This window comes from Lasioglossum baleicum, chromosome 17 (assembly GCF_051020765.1).
Source record: "Lasioglossum baleicum chromosome 17, iyLasBale1, whole genome shotgun sequence".
Classification (NCBI taxonomy): domain Eukaryota; kingdom Metazoa; phylum Arthropoda; class Insecta; order Hymenoptera; family Halictidae; genus Lasioglossum; species Lasioglossum baleicum.
Genome location: NC_134945.1, coordinates 8,312,633 through 8,330,388, shown reverse-complemented (window position 1 = coordinate 8,330,388; position 17,756 = coordinate 8,312,633). Strand labels below are relative to the sequence as shown.

At 58.3% G+C, this 17,756-nt stretch overlaps 1 protein-coding gene and 3 pseudogenes across 1 annotated transcript; all 4 read left to right on the top strand.

The window, feature by feature from the left end:
• Positions 1-235: 235 nt before the first annotated feature.
• LOC143217746 (U2 spliceosomal RNA) lies at positions 236-415 on the top strand (annotated as a pseudogene).
• Positions 416-1,864: 1,449 nt separating this feature from the next.
• On the top strand, positions 1,865-9,420 carry LOC143217550 (uncharacterized). Its single transcript, XM_076441938.1, has 3 exons — positions 1,865-7,747; positions 8,513-8,714; positions 9,278-9,420. The coding sequence occupies exons 1-3, from the start codon at positions 1,865-1,867 to the stop codon at positions 9,418-9,420; spliced, it is 6,228 nt and encodes a 2,075-aa protein (XP_076298053.1).
• LOC143217756 (U2 spliceosomal RNA) lies at positions 8,321-8,483 on the top strand (annotated as a pseudogene).
• A 6,923-nt stretch (positions 9,421-16,343) lies between the features above and the next one.
• On the top strand, positions 16,344-16,522 carry LOC143217740 (U2 spliceosomal RNA; annotated as a pseudogene).
• The last annotated feature ends 1,234 nt before the right edge of the window (positions 16,523-17,756 follow it).

The following is a 17,756-nucleotide window of genomic DNA, read 5'->3' as shown; positions in this document are numbered from 1 at the left end:
TATTTAAATACTGACAAGGCTCGTGCCGCTAATTTTATACCTTGATAATTGTTATTTATTGACGTGTGGATGTGTGTGTGTGTGTGCGTCTGCGTTGAATGTGTTTGCCACGTAGGGGGACATAGTTCCCCCGCGCCGCACCCCCTCCCACCAAAGAATTATGTATTTTTTAAAAATTCGCCCTCGCCGAAAGGCAGCAATAATGTACCGCCCCCGAGCACTAGCTCGGGGGACGATTCTTTGAGAATAAAGGCCTTTTTATCTGTTCTTATCAGCTTAATATCTGATACACTCCCCATCGGGGAGTCAGAATATTAACTCGATTTTTGGGAATTGACTGAGCGGTCGGGGCTTGCTCCCCCTCGGTCACGGGTCGGCCACGCATTGCAGTGCCGTGTGGATTGGCCCAATCTGCTTAACTAATATCAGTCAATTCCCAATAATTCGAGGAGATATCTGCTCCCAAAATCCGGGCAAAATTTCGCTCGAGCGCCGTAACGCTCAATTTCGCGAGTTCCGCGTGTGCGATCCACCATCAGGAGCCGAGGAGCGATCGGGGCGCGACTGGCCGCCGAGGAGGAGGACCCCACCTTCAGCGTCTCCACCGAGCAGCCGGGAACACGTGGACACCTCTGCAGGACCTCGAGTGGGGTAAGTGATCGACTCCCTCTCTTACTCTCTTCCCCCGCGCGAACCCAAGTGCGTTAACCCGCACGGCCGTTCAGCGCGGTTACCCCTCCCCTCCGTTCGTTGTTGTTCGTCTTTGTCCTGTCGACACTTAGCTCTGCTAATTGTTTGTCAGGATAAATTCAATAACAACCAACGGTTCCGTCCTAGGTCGTCGGAACAAAGGAATTCCGGAACGTTCGTTTCGGAATTACGTAACGCCTCGTGTACGTTTCGATAAATTTCACAATTGTAACATCAATTTATTCGACGTCAGACTAAGTTATTAATTATTTAATAACTTAGTTCTGTTCCGAGTACTTTGTTGCTGCTAATTGTGAAATTTGGGAGCAATCCTGTGCCGGTAGTTAATAATAATCTACATTAAACATCTTTTCGTTTAATACCGGCACGTCGGAACGTACGACGATTTTGCGTGCGTTTTCCCGGAGCAAACTAACTCCGGAATAACTTTGATTCCGATCAGAGACCGCCGAATTGTTTAATCGAGTCCGCTCGATTAAATTAATTCGGTTTAATCCTTTCAGTCACCGATCCGAGTAGGCCTTGGAGATTCTTCAGACCTGAGCTGAAGAATTTCTCCAAGTACCGCCAAGTATCGGTGCAGCCCTCTAGCGGTAGATCCTTGCACGAGGAGCTGGAACAAGTTCCTCGATCGACCGCTAGGTAGCCCCCCTTGGTGGTGTCTCTTACCATCAAGGTAGATCCCTCGCCTGTCACTTTATCTTCTTAACCTCTTTCAATCCTTCTATCGATCCGCTCTCTTTTCTGTCTTCCCTTATTTTCTCTCTATTTTCTTCTATCGCTTTCTTCTATTTTCTGGTGAGTCGATCGCTTGCCTTTCTGTTATTGTAGTTGTTTCTATTTATTTTATTTATTTATCTGTGAAGTGCAGTGCCGTGGTTTTATTTATTTTATTTATTTATTGTATGTACTTATTGTACCCAGTGTTTTTACTGTGCGACTCGGTACTGTACTGTCTTAATTTATATTTACTTTTATTCTATTTTATCCAACGACTACATTTTACTTATTTATTAAATTTTAATCAAGTGACTCCAGTGATTTTACCTTATTCATTATATTATATTTTATTCATTGTTATTTATTCAACTGTATACGTTCCTAGTCACTTGGTATTTTATTTTACACTCGAGACAATCCGGCAGAGGCCACAATGACTGAACAAACGAATAACTTGATTACCATTTTTATCGATTTTCCGTTCCCGGCGGAATTCAGATGCCCGGAATGCTTCGGCAAACCGGGTATTAGGCTCGGTGGGACCTACAAATCCCACTGCGACCTGATTAAACATGCTAAAAAGAACCACCCCGGTCATTCGGTGGTTCACCGCTGCGGCGAGTGTGGTGAGCACGGAAAAGGAGCGTACCCTTTGAAATCGGTTAAGACGCACCACACCGCCGCTCATTCGAGCGGATCAGGTCGCAGTGGGACGAGAGGAGCATGCGGCTCCTCCACCTGTACCACCGTGAGGTCCTCCCCCTCGGCGACCGGAAATATTAATTGCTCGGTCCCTTCGGGGGCCGAGTCAATTTTAAGGTTGACCGGAGCTGGTACCGCCACCACCACCACGGCCACGGCGTCGACGACGACGTGCACGGCGACGACGATGACGTTGACGACGTGCACCACGACGACGACGACGACGACAGCGTGCGGGATGCGGCGGTCTGCAGCCCAACGACCAAGGATCTCCGGGGGGGCCCCTCCACCATCCACGGGCCCCGCAGCTGCTCCGACCACCCGTGCAGCTGCCACTGCGTCGACGATGACGACGACAACGACGACCTCGACGACCACCAGACGCCCGTCCTCCTCCCTAAGACAGAGCACGCTGTCTTTCGGCAGCGTTGCTTCTGCCAAGGGGACGACGACGGGGACGGCGACGAGGACGGACAGAACGCCACCGACAACGACGGCGACAAGGGCGAGGGCAGTTACAAGGCCTTCAACGACGCCACCACCACCGACGGCGACCGCACGGGTCGTACCGGCCGCGGCGGCGGCGCCGGCGGCTTCCTCGAGGAGGTCGTCGACGCCCCCGCCGCCCCCGGCGCCCGTGCGGAACAGACTGGCCTTGAAGAGGACGAGGGCGACAGCGGCCACCACCAAGACGACGACGACGACGCCACCACCATCGACGGCGTCCGCACGGGTTGCATCGGCTGCGGCGGCGGCGCCGGCGGCCTCCTCCAGGAAGTCGAAGACGCCCCCGCCGCCCCCGGCGCCCGTGCGGCAGAAGCTGCTGTCCCTCCGAAGGACGGCGACGAGGGCGGACCCTCCGAGGACCTCGGCTACCCCCCCACCACCTCCAACCAGCGTGGGGACCAGGCCGGCTGCGGCGGCGGCGCCGACGGCTTCCTCCAGGAAGTCGAAGACGCCCCCGCCGCCCCCGGCCTTAGCGAAGCCGAGGATCATCTCCGTAAGGGCCGTCAACATCGCCGTGAAGAAACTGCCCTCGCCCCACCAGACAACGTCGACGACGACTACGACGAAGAGAGACGGCGGGACGAGACGGAGTGACGGCTCTGTTTCAGGGTCAACACCACCATCAGGGACCAGGGCAGCGCCCGCTGCCAAGAGCCGGACCGGACCAGGAGCCGCCCAACGAGCCACCCCGAGTCCATCGACACGCAAGTCGACCCCGGAGCCGCCCCGCGAGAAGCCTGCCAGCGGGGCGGCGAGGAGGAAGAGGGGGTCGACGGTCTCCCCTACAGCGAAGGCCCCGACAACCAGCCCGAGGGGGCCAGTCACCAGGAGTAGGGGAGCCAGCGTGCCGCTGGATCTCGGGGACATCCTAAAGCGGACGACAGCCCTCACCACCACCCGGAGGAAGGCGGCTCCGAAAGCCGGCTCTAAGAAGTCGCCGAGGAGGACGGGGTCGGGGCGGGACAGGGCTTCGCCCGCCCCCACCACCCCGCCGAGCGTCCCGACCACCCGGACGTTCACCTCGACGATCAGGACGGCGGCATCACCATCCTACGCCGCCGTCACAGCGGGCGCAACGGTGGTCAGCGCGGCGCCAGCAGGGGACCAAACGGAAGGAGGAAGAAGGCTGCGGTCGTTCACTCGGGCGTCTTCACTACCGCCCGAGTGCTCGACCGCAGCCCGCAGCAGCCCCCCCCTCGCCACCATCCTGAGGGGAGCTTCCGCCTCTCCTCCCTCCCCACCCACCATCTACGGGGAGCAGGGGAGCGGAAGAGGCTGCTGTGTGGTCTCTTGCATGGCGCCGGCAACACTTACCACGACCACCGTCACCACCACCGTCAGCGGGGGGCCCATCGTCACCTCGCGGCCCCTCGCGGGGGGAGTGGAGAGGGGAATGAAGAGGACTCTGTCGCGGACAGCAGTCCCCTCCCTCCCCCCCATCGAGGAAGTGACGGTTACCCCTGGTCCCACCCGGACAGCGGCCGTCGCCCCCCTTCCGGCCATCGAGGGGAGAGAAGAGGAGGAGGGGGCGGAGGATGATGATTCCTCCCCCCTCCCGTGGTCTCCCGCCGTCTCTAAGAGACGACGCCGCCGACAACGAGTTCTGTCTTCGTCGCCTACATCTCCGTCTGGTTTCAGGTCGCCGATCCCGGAGACGCTGCAGCCGCCGACGAGGACACCAGCCCACACGCCACCAGCGCGGGAGACGAGGGCGCCAGGTGCACCACGCCGACCATCCGCGGGTGCCCAGCGTCCTCCATCGCCCCTACCAGCTCCGGTCACCGAGGGAGCAACGAGGGGGGCCACCACCACCGCCACCACTACCACCGTCACGCCGAGGAACCGGTCCTCGGCCGCATCGCGCAGGGGCGCGCGACGAGGGACGGCGACGGGAAGCAGGGGCAACACCGAGAACGTGAGCGATCGGGCCCCTGCCGACTCCGCGCGGACGAACCGACTCCGAGATTTACGCGATATGTTTAATCGCTTGGGAGGGTTCGCGTCGCGCTTTCGTAGTGTGGGTGGGAATACCCCTGGGAGCTCGCACCCGGGTGGTTGTGGAACGGGGACAACGAATGCCCCTGCGGGCGTCGGTGTAGTGCCCACCGACCTCCAAACCCCGCGAGACCCGGAGCATCGCCGGTCTGTGCCTGCTGGTCAGCCTCGCCCCCGCCCGCGCGCATCCCTTAGAAGGGAGCAAGTCGCGTTGGCGGAGGAAAGGCGCTTACTGATCGGTTTGGCCGGGGCCGTCGATAGTATTCAAGATCTGGAAGAGGTGGCGACTACGATCGCCGCCTTCTTCCAACGCTTCGGGTCAAGACCCGCGGAGGTTGGAGAAAATACAAGGGGAAGGCCAACCGCTGCTGCGGGGAGGGAGAGGCGTGTCGGAGGTGCATCGGCATCGCGCCCTCCCGGTCGTCCTGAACCGGAGGCTGCAAGAAGCACGGACCAAGTCGCAGAGGCAACGCGGATCCAGAGGCTGTTTCGGCAAAACCGCAGGCGTGCGGTCCAGGAGGTGTTGATGGGCGCCCCGGCGCAATGCCAGGTCCCGAAGGACCAGGTACATCAACACTTCCTCGACATGTACTCACCTGCGAGTACGCCACCAGCCTCTGGGCCTCTCGGCTTTCCTTCAGAGGCTCCAACGGCGGCGAGCGACGCGGCACTGGTTCGGCCTTTCGGAGTGAGTGAGGTGGATCGTCGACTCCGGCGGATGTCAAACTCCGCTCCGGGGCCAGACGGTCTGACTTACCGTGATCTCCGGAAGGCCGACCCAGGCTGCGCCGTTCTGACCGCCTTTTTCAACCTATGTCAAAGGTTGGAGTCGGTCCCTGCTTCTTGGAAGTCTTCGAACACTGTGATGATTCACAAGAAGGGCGACCGGGGGGATCTTTCGAACTGGCGGCCACTAGCCATGTCCGACACGACCCCCAAACTCTTCGCGGCGGTGCTTGCCGACCGCCTCGTCAAGTGGGCCCTACATAATGAGCGGCTTAGCCCTCAACAGAAGGGCTTCCTGCCGTGCGAGGGATGCTATGAGCAGAACTACGTGCTGCAGGAGGTCCTTAACGACGCTCGCAGGGGCAGGCGTCAGGTGGTGGTTGCGTGGCTGGACCTGTCGAACGCGTTCGGCTCGGTCCCCCACTCAACCATATACCACGCCTTCGCGGAGGCCAGAGTCCCCGAGCCCTTCCGTAACATCCTGGAAGGGCTCTACGACGGGTGCACCACCCGTGTGCGAAGCTCACAGGGCTTCACAGACCCTGTCCCCATCCTCTCCGGAGTGAAGCAAGGATGCCCGCTGAGCCCTGTGGCGTTTAACCTTGCCCTGGAATCGGTGCTTCGTGCAGCTTCCGAGACCTCAGCGGGTTACACGCTCCAGGGCCGGCGGTACAACATCCTTGGCTACGCCGACGACATGGCACTAGTTGCCGACACTCCGGAGGGGATGGAAACACTGTTGAGAACAGTGGAGGCTGCAGCAAAGAGGATTGGACTTCGGTTCAACCCGGCGAAGTGTGCAACACTGCATCAGGACAGCAGAGGCACTCGCCGGGCTGTCCCCACCTGCTTCAGCCTACAGGGTCAGGGGTTGAAATCCCTGGCAGCAGGAGTGCCATACGAGCATCTCGGAGTCCCCACGGGATTCCAGGTGAAACAGACTCCGCTCCTGACGATCGAGGAGCTCGTCCGCGATCTCCGCTCCGTCGATCGTTCCCTCCTCGCCCCGTGGCAAAAGTGTGAGGCGGTCGGGACATTTATATTGCCCCGCCTCGACTTCATGCTGCGGGGAGCCCATGTGGAGAAAGGTCCTTTAAAAGTCGCGGATAAGCTCGTTAAGAAGCTCGCGAAATCCTGGCTCAACCTGCCTCAGAGAGCCAGCGCGGAAGTGATCTACCTCCCCCCCAGTAGGGGAGGATGTGGATTACTTCCGCTTGCTGACCTGGCCGACGCGCTGGTCGTCGGGCATGCGTTCCGTCTTCTGACGGCGCCTGACCCGGCGATCAGCGGGCTGGCCAGAGATTCTCTGAGGGGGGCGGTAGCCAGGAAAATCGGTCGTCCACCTACCGAGCAGGATCTGGCGGACTACCTCTCCGGCTCGCTGGAGGGGGAGTTCGCCAGAACCAGCAGCGACTTCTCCACATTGTGGTCGAGGGCACGAAACGCGGCGCGGCGATTAGGAGACATGCTCCAATTGCGATGGGAGTGGAGCGCTGCACGCCAGGAACTGGGTCTTAGACTCCGAGGCTCACGCGGGCGCACGACGGTCGTAACACCCGTGGCTCGGACCCAGGTGTTGCACCGACTGAGGGCGGCGGTGACGGAATTTTACCATCACCGGCTGAATAGCAAGCCGGACCAGGGGAAGGTCTTCGGGGTGTCGTCGCGGACGAGAGTGTCAAACCACTTCCTCCGCGGCGGCAGTTTCACCCGCTTCGCTGATTGGCGCTTCGTCCACCGAGCTCGCCTCGACGTCTTACCTCTTAATGGGGCTAGACGCTGGGGCGAGGGTGACAAGCGTTGCCGGCGATGCGGGGGGGCCCTGGAGACCTTGCCCCATGTGCTGTGTCACTGCCGCCCCCACTCGGCTGCCTGGCAACTGCGCCACGACGCCGTCGTCTCGCGGATTTCGCGAGCCTGCCGACTGCCGGGGAACCTAAGGGTAAACCAAAGGGTCGAGGGTCTCACCGGCGATCTGGAGGCGCTCAGGCCTGACATCGTTGTCAGGCATGAGCCCTCGAAAAGCGTCGTGATCATCGATGTGACCGTGACCTTCGAGAACGGCATCGAAGCTTTCGAAGCCGCAAGGCTCCGGAAGATACAAAAGTATCTTCCGATCGCGGCCGTTCTCGAGGAGCAGGGTTACCGAGTTGTGACCGACGCGATCGTCGTGGGGGCCCTCGGCTCATGGGATCAAGCCAATGAGCCGGTGCTCAAAGTGCTGCGTATTAGCACGAAATACGCAAGCATGATGCGCCGGCTCATTGTCTCTGAGACCATCCGGTGGGGTCGGGACATCTACGTGGAGCACGTGTCGGGGGTCCGACAGTATGCCGCTGCTCCCGCCGCCGTCCCCGCCCCGGAGCTTCCCCTGCCCCTTGACTCGGTGAGTGTGGCCCCCCCCGCGGCCCCCTCAAATATATCGCGCCCCGAAAATCTATATAACAGCGATAATAACATTGATGGCGATAATATAAATGCATTGACTCAGGGCCACCTCGGCCCTGTATAATTTTATATATATTAATTTCTAGCGAGGGCAACGAGCCTGCAGCACGCCTCTGTCCCTATCTCTCTATCTTTTTCTACTCTCTCTACTCTCTATCTTTTGTCTTCCTTCCTTTGCTGTCTCTCTACGTCTATCAAATCTAGTCATCTACCTAGTTTAAGTTCTCTGGCGTGCTGTGGGCAGTTCCAATATGTTTATTTTAAAACTTGACAAGGCTCGTGCCGCATATTTTATATTTTGATAATTGTATTTATTTATTGACGTGTGGATGTGTGTGTGTGTGTGTGCGTGTGCGTTTGAATGTATGATGTTTGTCACGCAGGGGGACATAGCTCCCCCGCGCCACACCCCCCCCACCAAAGAAACTATTATATACAGCCCTCGCCGAAAGGCAACAATATTGTACCGCCCCCGAGCATCAGCTCGGGGGACGATTAATTGAAAATAAAAATGCCTTTATCTGTTCTTATCAGCTTAATATCTGATACACTCCCCATCGGGGAGTCAGAATATTAACTCGATTTTTGGGAATTGACTGAGCGGTCGGGGCTTGCTCCCCCTCGGTCACGGGTCGGCCACGCATTGCAGTGCCGTGTGGATTGGCCCAATTTGTTCATTATAATCAGAACAGTCAATTTCCAGAAATCGAGGGAATACTCTCCCAAATTACGGGCAAAATTTCGTTTCGAGCGCCGCATCGCTCAAGTTCGCGAGTGTTCGTGCGATCACCTGGAGCCGAGGAGCGATCGGGGCGCGACTGGCCGCCGAGGAGGAGGACCACACCTTCAGCGTCTCCACCGAGCAGCCGGGAACACGTGGACACCTCTGCAGGACCTCGAGTGGGGTAAGTGATCGACTCCCCCTCTGACTCTCTTCCCCCGCGCGAGCCCAAGTGCGTTAACCCGCACGGCCGTTCAGCGCGGTTACCCCTCCCCTCCGTTCGTTGTTATTCGTCTTTGTCCTGTCGACACTTAGCTCTGCTAATTGTTTGTCAGGATAAATTCAATTACAGCCAACTGCTCTTTCCTAGGTCGTCGGAACAAAGGAGTTCCGGAATGTTCGTTTCGGAATTACGTAACGCCTCGTAAACGTTTCGACAAATTTCACAATTATAACATCAATTTATTCGACGTCAGACTAAGTTATTAATTATTTAATAACTTAGTTCTGTTCCGAACACTTTGTTGCTGCTAGTGGTGAAATTTGGGAGCAATCCTGTGCCGGTAGTTAATAATAATCTACATTAAACATCTTTTCGTTTAATACCGGCACGTCGGAACGTACGACGATTTTGCGTGCGTTTTCCCGGAGCCAACTAACTCCGGAATAACTTTGATTCCGATCAGAGACCGCCGAATTGTTTAATCGAGTCCGCTCGATTAAATTAATTCGGTTTAATCCTTTCAGTCACCGATCCGAGTAGGCCTTGGAGATTCTTCAGACTTGAGCTGAAGAATTTCTCCAAGTACCGCCAAGCATCGGTGCAGCCCTCTAGCGGTAGATCCCTGCACGAGGAGCTGGAACGAGTTCCTCGATCGACCGCTAGATAGCCCCCCTTGATGGTGTCTCTTACCATCAAGGTAGATCCCTCGCCTGTCACTTTTATCTTCTAACCTCTTTCATCCTTCTATCGATCCGCTCTCTTTTCTGTCTTCCCTTATCTTCTCTCTATTTTCTTCTGTCGCTTTCTTCTATTTTCTGGTGAGTCGATCGCTTGCCTTTCTGTTTTAATTATGTTATTTATTTTATTTATCTTACTAAGTGTATAGTGCAGTGCTGTAGTCCTATTTATTTATTGTTATTGTGCGGTCTTGAACCATATTTTATTCTTTGACTCAGTGCTGTGCTGTTTTATCATATTTTATTTACTTATCTATTTATTTATCTTTTACTCAAGTGACATTTTACCGATCTTATTTATTCTACTGTGTTCTATTTATTTTACTGCATTTTACTGTATTTGTTATATTTATTCAACGCTACACATTTTAGTCACTTGACATTTTAATTTTAATTTCCACTCGAGTTCACCTGTAGAGGCTGTCCCATAATGACTGAACAATCGAACAACGCGATAATTATCTATATCGACTTTCCGTTCCCGGCGGAATTCAGATGCCCGGAATGCTTCGGCAAACCGGGTATCAGGCTCGGTGGGACCTATAAATCCCACTGCGACCTGATTAAACATGCTAAAAAGAACCACCCCGGACATTCGGTGGTTCATCGATGCGGCGAGTGTGGTGAGCACGGGAAGGGAGCGTATCCCTTAAAGTCCGTTAAGACGCACCACACCGCCGCTCACTCGGGTGGATCAGGTCGCGGTGGGACGAGAGGAGCGCGCGGCTCCTCCACAACGTCCACCGTGAGGTCCTCTCCCTCGGCGACCGGAAATACTAATTGCTCGGTCCCTTCGGGGGCCGAGTCAATTTTAAGGTTGACCGGAGCTGGTACCGCCGCCACCACCACGGCCACGACGTCGGCGACGACGTGCACGGCGACGACGATGACGTCGACGACGTGCACCACGACGACGACGACGACGACAGCGTGCGGGATGCGGCGGTCTGCAGCCCAACGACCAAGGATCTCCGGGGGGGCCCCTCCACCATCCACGGGCCCCGCAGCTGCACCGACCACCCGTGCAGCTGCCACAGGATCGACGACAACGACGACGACGACGACCTCGACGACCACCAGACGCCCGTCCTCCTCCCTAAGGCAGAGCACGCTGTCTTTCGGCAGCATTGCTCCTGCCAAGGGGACGACGACGGGGACGGTTACGGCGACGAGGACAGACGCAACGCCACCGACATCGACGGCGACAAGGGCAAAGGCAGTCGCAAGGCCATCGACAACGCCACCACCACCCACGGCGACCGCGCGGGCTGTACCGGCTGCGGCGGCGGCGCCGGCGGCTTCCTCCAGGAAGTCGTCGACGCCCCCGCCGCCCCCGGCGCCCGTGCGGAATAGATTGGCCTTGAGGAGGACGACAGCGGCCACCAAGAAGACGACGACGCCACCACCATCTACGGCGTCCGCACGGATCGTACCGGCTGCGGCGGCGGCGCCAGCGGCTTCCTCCAGGAAGTCGAAGACGCCTCCGCCGCCCGTGCGGCAGAAGCCGCTGTCGCTCAGAAGGACGGCGACGAGGACGGACCCTCCGAGGACCTCGACAACCCCCCCACCACCTCCAACCAGCGTGGGGACCAGGCCGGCTGCGGCGGCGGCGCCAGCGGCTTCCCCAAGGAAGTCGAAGACGCCCCCGCCGCCCCCGGCCTCAACGAAGCCGAGGATCATTTCCGTGAGGGCCGTCAACATCGCCGTGAAGAGACTGCCTTCGCCCCAACAAATAACAGCGACGACGACTACGACGAAGAGAGACGGCGGGACGAGACGGAGTGACGGCTCTGTTTCAGGGTCATCACCACCAACAGGGACCAGGGCAGCGCCCGCTGCCAAGAGCCGTGCCGTAGGAGCCGCCCAACGTACCACCCCGAGTCCGCCGACACGCAAGTCGACCCCGGAACCGCCCCGCGAGAAGCCTGCCAGCGGGGCGGCGAGGAGGAAGAGGGGGTCGACGGTCTCCCCCACAGCGAAGGCCCCGACCACCAGCCCGAGGGGGCCAGTCACGAGAAGCAGGGGAGCCAGCGTGCCGTTGGACCTCGGGGACGTATTACAACGGACAGCAGCCCTCAACACCACCCGGAGGAAGGCGGCTCCGAAAGCCGGCTCTAAGAAGTCGCCGAGGAGGACGGGGTCGGGGCGGGACAGGGCTTCGCCCGCCCCCACCACCCCGCCGAACGTCCCGACCACCCGGACGTTCACCTCGACGATCAGGACGGCGGCATCACCATCCTACGCCGCCGTCACAGCGGGCGCAACGGTGGTCAGCGCGGCGCCGACAGGAGACCAAACGGAAGGAAGAAGAAGGCTGCGGTCGTTCACCCGGGCGTCCTCATTACCGCCCGGGTGCTCGACCGCAGCCCGCAGCAGCCCCCCCCTCGCCACCATCCTGAGGGGAGCATCCGCCTCTCCTCCCACCCCACCTATCATCTACGGGGTGCAGGGGAGCGGAAGAGGCTGCTGCGTGGTCTCCTGCATGGCGCCGGCAACACTCACCACGACCACCGTCACCACCACCGTCAGCGGGGGGCCCATCGTCACCTCGCGGCCCCTCGCGGGGGGAGTGGAGAGGGGAATGAAGAGGACTCTGTCGCGGACAGCAGTCCCCTCCCTCCCCCCCATCGAGGAAGTGACGGTTGTCCCTGGCCCCACCCGGACAGCGGCCGTCACCCCCCCTCCGGCCATCGAGGGGAGAGAAGAGGAGGAGGGGGCGGAGGATGACGATTCCTCCCCCCTCCCGTGGTCTCCCGCCGTCTCTAGGAGACGACGTCGCCGACGAGTTCTGTCTTCGTCGCCTACATCTCCGTCTGGTTTCAGGTCGCCGATCCCGGAGACGCTGCAGCCGCCGACAGCGAGGACGCCAGCCCGCACGCCACCAGCGCGGGAGACGAGGGCGCCAGGTGCACCACGCCGACCATCCGCGGGTGCCCAGCGTCCTCCATCGCCCCTACCAGCTCCGGTCACCGAGGGAGCAACGAGGGGGGCCACCACCACCGCCACCACTACCACCGTCACGCCGAGGAACCGGTCCTCGGCCGCATCGCGCAGGGGCGCGCGACGAGGGACGGCGACGGGAAGCAGGGGCAACACCGAGAACGTGAGCGATCGGGCCCCTGCCGACTCCGCGCGGACGAACCGACTCCGAGATTTACGCGAAATGTTTAATCGCTTGGGAGGGTTTGCGTCGCGTTTTCGTAGTGTGGGTGGGAATACCCCTGGGAGCTCGCACCCGGGTGGTCGTAGAACGGGGACAACGAATGCCCCTGCGGGCGTCGGTGTAGTGCCCACCGACCTCCAAACCCCGCGAGACCCGGAGCATCGGCGGCCTGCGCCTGCTGGTCAGCCTCGCCCTCGCCCGCGCGCATCCCTTCGAAGGGAGCAAGTCGCGTTGGCGGAGGAGAGGCGTCTACTGATCGGTTTGGCCGGGGCCGTCGATAGTGTTCAAGATCTGGAAGAGGTGGCGACTACGATCGCCGCCTTCTTCCAACGCTTCGGGTCAAGACCCGCGGGGGTTGGAGAAAATACGAGGGGAAGACCAACCGCTGTCGCGGGGAGGGAGGGGCGTGTCGGAGGTGCATCGGCATCGCGCCCTCCCGGTCGTCCTGAACCGGAGGCTGCAAGAAGCACGGACCAAGTCGCAGAGGCAACGCGGGTCCAGAGGCTGTTTCGGCAAAACCGCAGGCGTGCGGTCCAGGAGGTGTTGATGGGAGCCCCGGCGCAATGCCAGGTCCCGAAGGACCAGGTACATCAACACTTCCTCGACATGTACTCACCTGCGAGTACGCCACCAGCCTCTGGGCCTCTCGGCTTTCCTTCAGAGGCTCCAACGGCGGCGAGTGACGCAGCACTGGTTCGGCCTTTCGGAGTGAGTGAGGTGGATCGTCGACTCCGGCGGATGTCAAACTCCGCTCCGGGGCCAGACGGTCTAACTTACCGTGATCTCCGGAAGGCCGACCCGGACTGCGCCATTCTGACCGCCTTTTTCAACTTGTGTCAAAGGTTGGAGTCGGTCCCTGCTTCTTGGAAGTCCTCTAATACTGTGATGATTCACAAAAAGGGCGACCGGGGGGATCTTTCGAACTGGCGGCCACTAGCCATGTCCGACACGACCCCCAAACTCTTCGCGGCGGTGCTTGCCGACCGCCTCGTCAAGTGGGCGCTACATAATGAGCGGCTTAGCCCTCAACAGAAGGGCTTCCTGCCGTGCGAGGGATGCTATGAGCAGAACTACGTGCTGCAGGAGGTCCTTAACGACGCTCGCAGGGGCAGGCGTCAGGTGGTGGTTGCGTGGTTGGACCTGTCGAACGCGTTCGGCTCGGTCCCCCACTCAACCATTTACCACGCCTTTGCGGAGGCCAAGGTCCCCGAGCCCTTCCGTAACATCTTGGAAGGGCTCTACGACGGATGCACCACCCGAGTGCGAACCTCACAGGGCTTTACCGACCCTGTCCCCATCCTCTCCGGAGTGAAGCAAGGATGCCCGCTGAGCCCTGTGGCGTTTAACCTTGCCCTGGAATCGGTGCTTCGTGCAGCATCCGAGACCTCGGCGGGTTACACGCTCCACGGCCGGCGGTATAACATCCTTGGCTACGCGGATGATATGGCACTAGTTGCCGACACTCCGGAGGGGATGGAAACACTGTTGAGAACAGTGGAGGCTGCAGCAGAGAGGATTGGACTTCGGTTCAACCCGGCGAAGTGTGCAACACTGCATCAGGACAGCAGAGGCACTCGTCGGGCTGTCCCCACCTGCTTCAGCCTACAGGGTCAGGGGTTGAAATCCCTGGCAGCAGGAGTGCCATACGAGCATCTCGGAGTCCCCACGGGATTCCAGGTGAAGCAGACTCCGCTCCTGACGATCGAGGAGCTCGTCCGCGATCTCCGCTCCGTCGATCGTTCCCTCCTCGCCCCGTGGCAAAAGTGTGAGGCGGTTGGGACATTTATATTGCCCCGCCTCGACTTCATGCTGCGGGGAGCCCATGTGGAGAAGGGTCCTTTAAAAGTCGCGGATAAGCTTGTAAAGAAGCTCGCGAAATCCTGGCTCAACCTGCCTCAGAGAGCCAGCGCGGAGGTGATCTACCTCCCCCCCAGTCGGGGAGGATGTGGATTACTTCCGCTTGCTGACCTGGCCGACGCGCTGGTCATCGGGCATGCGTTCCGTCTTCTGACGGCGCCTGACCCGGCGATCAGCGGGCTGGCCAGAGATTCTCTGAGGGGGGCGGTAGCCAGGAAAATCGGTCGTCCACCTACCGAGCAGGATCTGGCGGACTACCTCTCCGGCTCGCTGGAGGGGGAGTTCGCCAGAACCAGTAGCGACTTCTCCACACTGTGGTCGAGGGCACGAAACGCGGCGCGGCGATTAGGAGACGTGCTCCAATTGCGATGGGAGTGGAGCGCTGCACGCCAGGAACTGGGTATTAGACTCCGAGGCTCACGCGGGCGCACGACGGTCGTAACACCCGTGGCTCGGACCCAGGTGTTGCACCGACTGAGGGCGGCGGTGACGGAATTTTACCATCACCGGCTGAACAGCAAGCCGGACCAGGGGAAGGTCTTCGGGGTGTCGTCGCGGACGAAGGTGTCAAACCACTTCCTCCGCGGCGGCAGTTTCACCCGCTTCGCTGATTGGCGCTTCGTCCACCGAGCTCGCCTCGACGTCTTACCCCTTAATGGGGCTAGACGCTGGGGTGAGGGTGACAAGCGTTGCCGGCGATGCGGGGAGGCCCTGGAGACCTTGCCCCATGTGCTATGTCACTGCCGCCCCCACTCGGCTGCCTGGCAGCTGCGGCACGACGCCGTCGTCTCGCGGATTTCGCGAGCCTGCCGACTGCCGGGGAATTTAAGGGTGAACCAAAGGGTCGAGGGTCTCACCGGCGATCTAGAGGCGCTCAGGCCGGACATCGTTGTCAGGCACGAGCCCTCGAAAAGCGTCGTGATCATCGATGTGACCGTGACCTTCGAGAACGGCATCGAAGCTTTCGAAGCCGCAAGGCTCCGGAAGATACAAAAGTATCTTCCGATCGCGGCCGTTCTCGAGGAGCAGGGTTACAGAGTTGTGACCGACGCGATCGTCGTGGGGGCTCTCGGCTCATGGGATCGGGCCAATGAGCCGGTGCTCAAAGTGCTGCGTATCAGCACGAGATACGCAAGCATGATGCGCCGGCTCATTGTCTCTGAGACCATCCGGTGGGGTCGAGACGTCTACGTGGAGCACGTGTCGGGGGTCCGACAATATGCTGCTGCTCCCGCCGCCGTCCCCGCCCCGGAGTCGCCCCTGCACCTCGATGCGGTGAATGCGGCCCCCCCCCCCGCGGCCCCCTCAAATAGATCGCGCCCCGAGAATATAAATAATAATGATGGCGTCGACAACGGCAATAATAATGTACTGACTCAGGGCCACCCCGGCCCTGTATAATTTTATATATATAAATTTTTAGCGAGGGCAACGAGCCCACAACACGCCTCTGTCTCTATCTCTCTATCTTTCTCTACTCTCTCTACTCTCTATCTTTGTCCTCCTTCCTTCGCTGTCTCTATACTTCTCTATCTACATCTAGTCATCTCCTTAGTCTAAGTCTTCTGGCGTGCTGTGGGCCGTTCCACGATTTATATTTTTAATAACTGACAAGGCTCGTGCTGCTTATTCTACACTCTGATAATTGTATTATTTATTGACGCGTGGATGTGTGTGTGTGTGTGTGTGCGTGTACGTTCGAGTGTTTGTCACGTAGGGGGATGTAATTCCCCCGCGCCGCACCCCCCCCCCCACCAAACAGACTATTTTCATAATTTGCCCTCGCCGAAAGGCAACATATTGTACCGCCCCCGAACACTAGCTCGGGGGACGATTCTTTGAAAATAAAGGCCTTTTATCTGTTCTTATCAGCTTAATATCTGATACACTCCCCATCGGGGAGTCAGAATATTAACTCGATTTTTGGGAATTGACTGAGCGGTCGGGGCTTGCTCCCCCTCGGTCACGGGTCGGCCACGCATTGCAGTGCCGTGTGGATTGGCCCAATCTGCTGAATTCAATCACAGTCAATTCCCAATAATTCGAGGAGATATCTACTCCCCAGTAAAATTTCATTTACGAGCACCGCAGCTCTCAAGTTCGCGAGTTTTCGTGCGTGTGCGTGCATCACCTGGAGCCGAGGAGCGATCGGGGCGCGACTGGCCGCCGAGGAGGAGGACCACACCATCAGCGTCTCCACCGAGCAGCCGGGAACACGTGGACACCTCTGCAGGACCTCGAGTGGGGTAAGTGATCGACTCCCTCTCTTACTCTTCTCCCCCGCGCGAACACCAGTGCGCTAACCCGCACGGCCGTTCAGCGCGGTTACCCCTCCCCACCGTTCGTTGTTGTTCGTCTTTGTCCTGTCGACACTTAGCTCTGCTAATTGTTTGTCAGGATAAATTCAATAACAACCAACGGTTCCGTCCTAGGTCGTCAGAACAAAGGAATTCCGGAACGTTCGTCTCGGAATTACGTAACGCCTCGTGTACGTTTCGATAAATTTCACAATTATCAGATCAATTTATTCGACGTCAGACTAAGTTATTAATTATTTAATAACTTAGTTCTGTTCCGAACACTTTGTTGCTGCTAACTGTGAAATTTGGGAGCAATCCTGTGCCGGTAGTTAATAATAATCTACATTAAACATCTTTTCGTTTAATACCGGCACGTCGGAACGTACGACGATTTTGCGTGCGTTTTCCCGGAGCAAACTAACTCCGGAATAACTTTGATTCCGATCAGAGACTGCCGAATTGTTTAATCGAGTCCGCTCGATTAAATTAATTCGGTTTTAATCCTTTCAGTCACCGATCTGAGTAGGCCTTGGAGATTCTTCAGACCTGAGCTGAAGAATTTCTCCAAGTACCGCCAAGTATCGGTGCAGCCCTCTAGCGGTAGATCCCTGCACGAGGAGCTGGAACGAGTTCCTCGATCGGCCGCTAGGTAGCCCCCCTTGGTGGTGTCTCTTACCATCAAGGTAGATCCCTTAGCTGTCACTTTCATCTTCTAACCTCTTTCAATCCTTCTATCGATCCGCTCTCTTTTCTGTCTTCCCGTATTTCTCTCTATTTTCTTCTATCGCTGTCTTCTAACTCTTCTGGTGAGTCGATCACTTACCTCTCTGTTGTAGTTGTTTTTATTCATTTTATTTATTTAATATAGTGCAGTGCCGTGATCTATTTATTTATTGTGTGTATTGTACGTGTGTACCCTATTTTAATTTGTGACTCGGTACTGTGC

Coding starts and splice junctions, on each gene's coding strand:
- LOC143217550 (XM_076441938.1), top strand. CDS start 1,865: ATGACTGAACAAACGAATAACTTGATTACCATTTTTATCGATTTTCCG. Junction 7,748..8,512: donor TTCCCCTGCCCCTTGACTCG/GTGAGTGTGGCC, acceptor GTCAATTTCCAG/AAATCGAGGGAATACTCTCC. Junction 8,715..9,277: donor TCTGCAGGACCTCGAGTGGG/GTAAGTGATCGA, acceptor TAATCCTTTCAG/TCACCGATCCGAGTAGGCCT.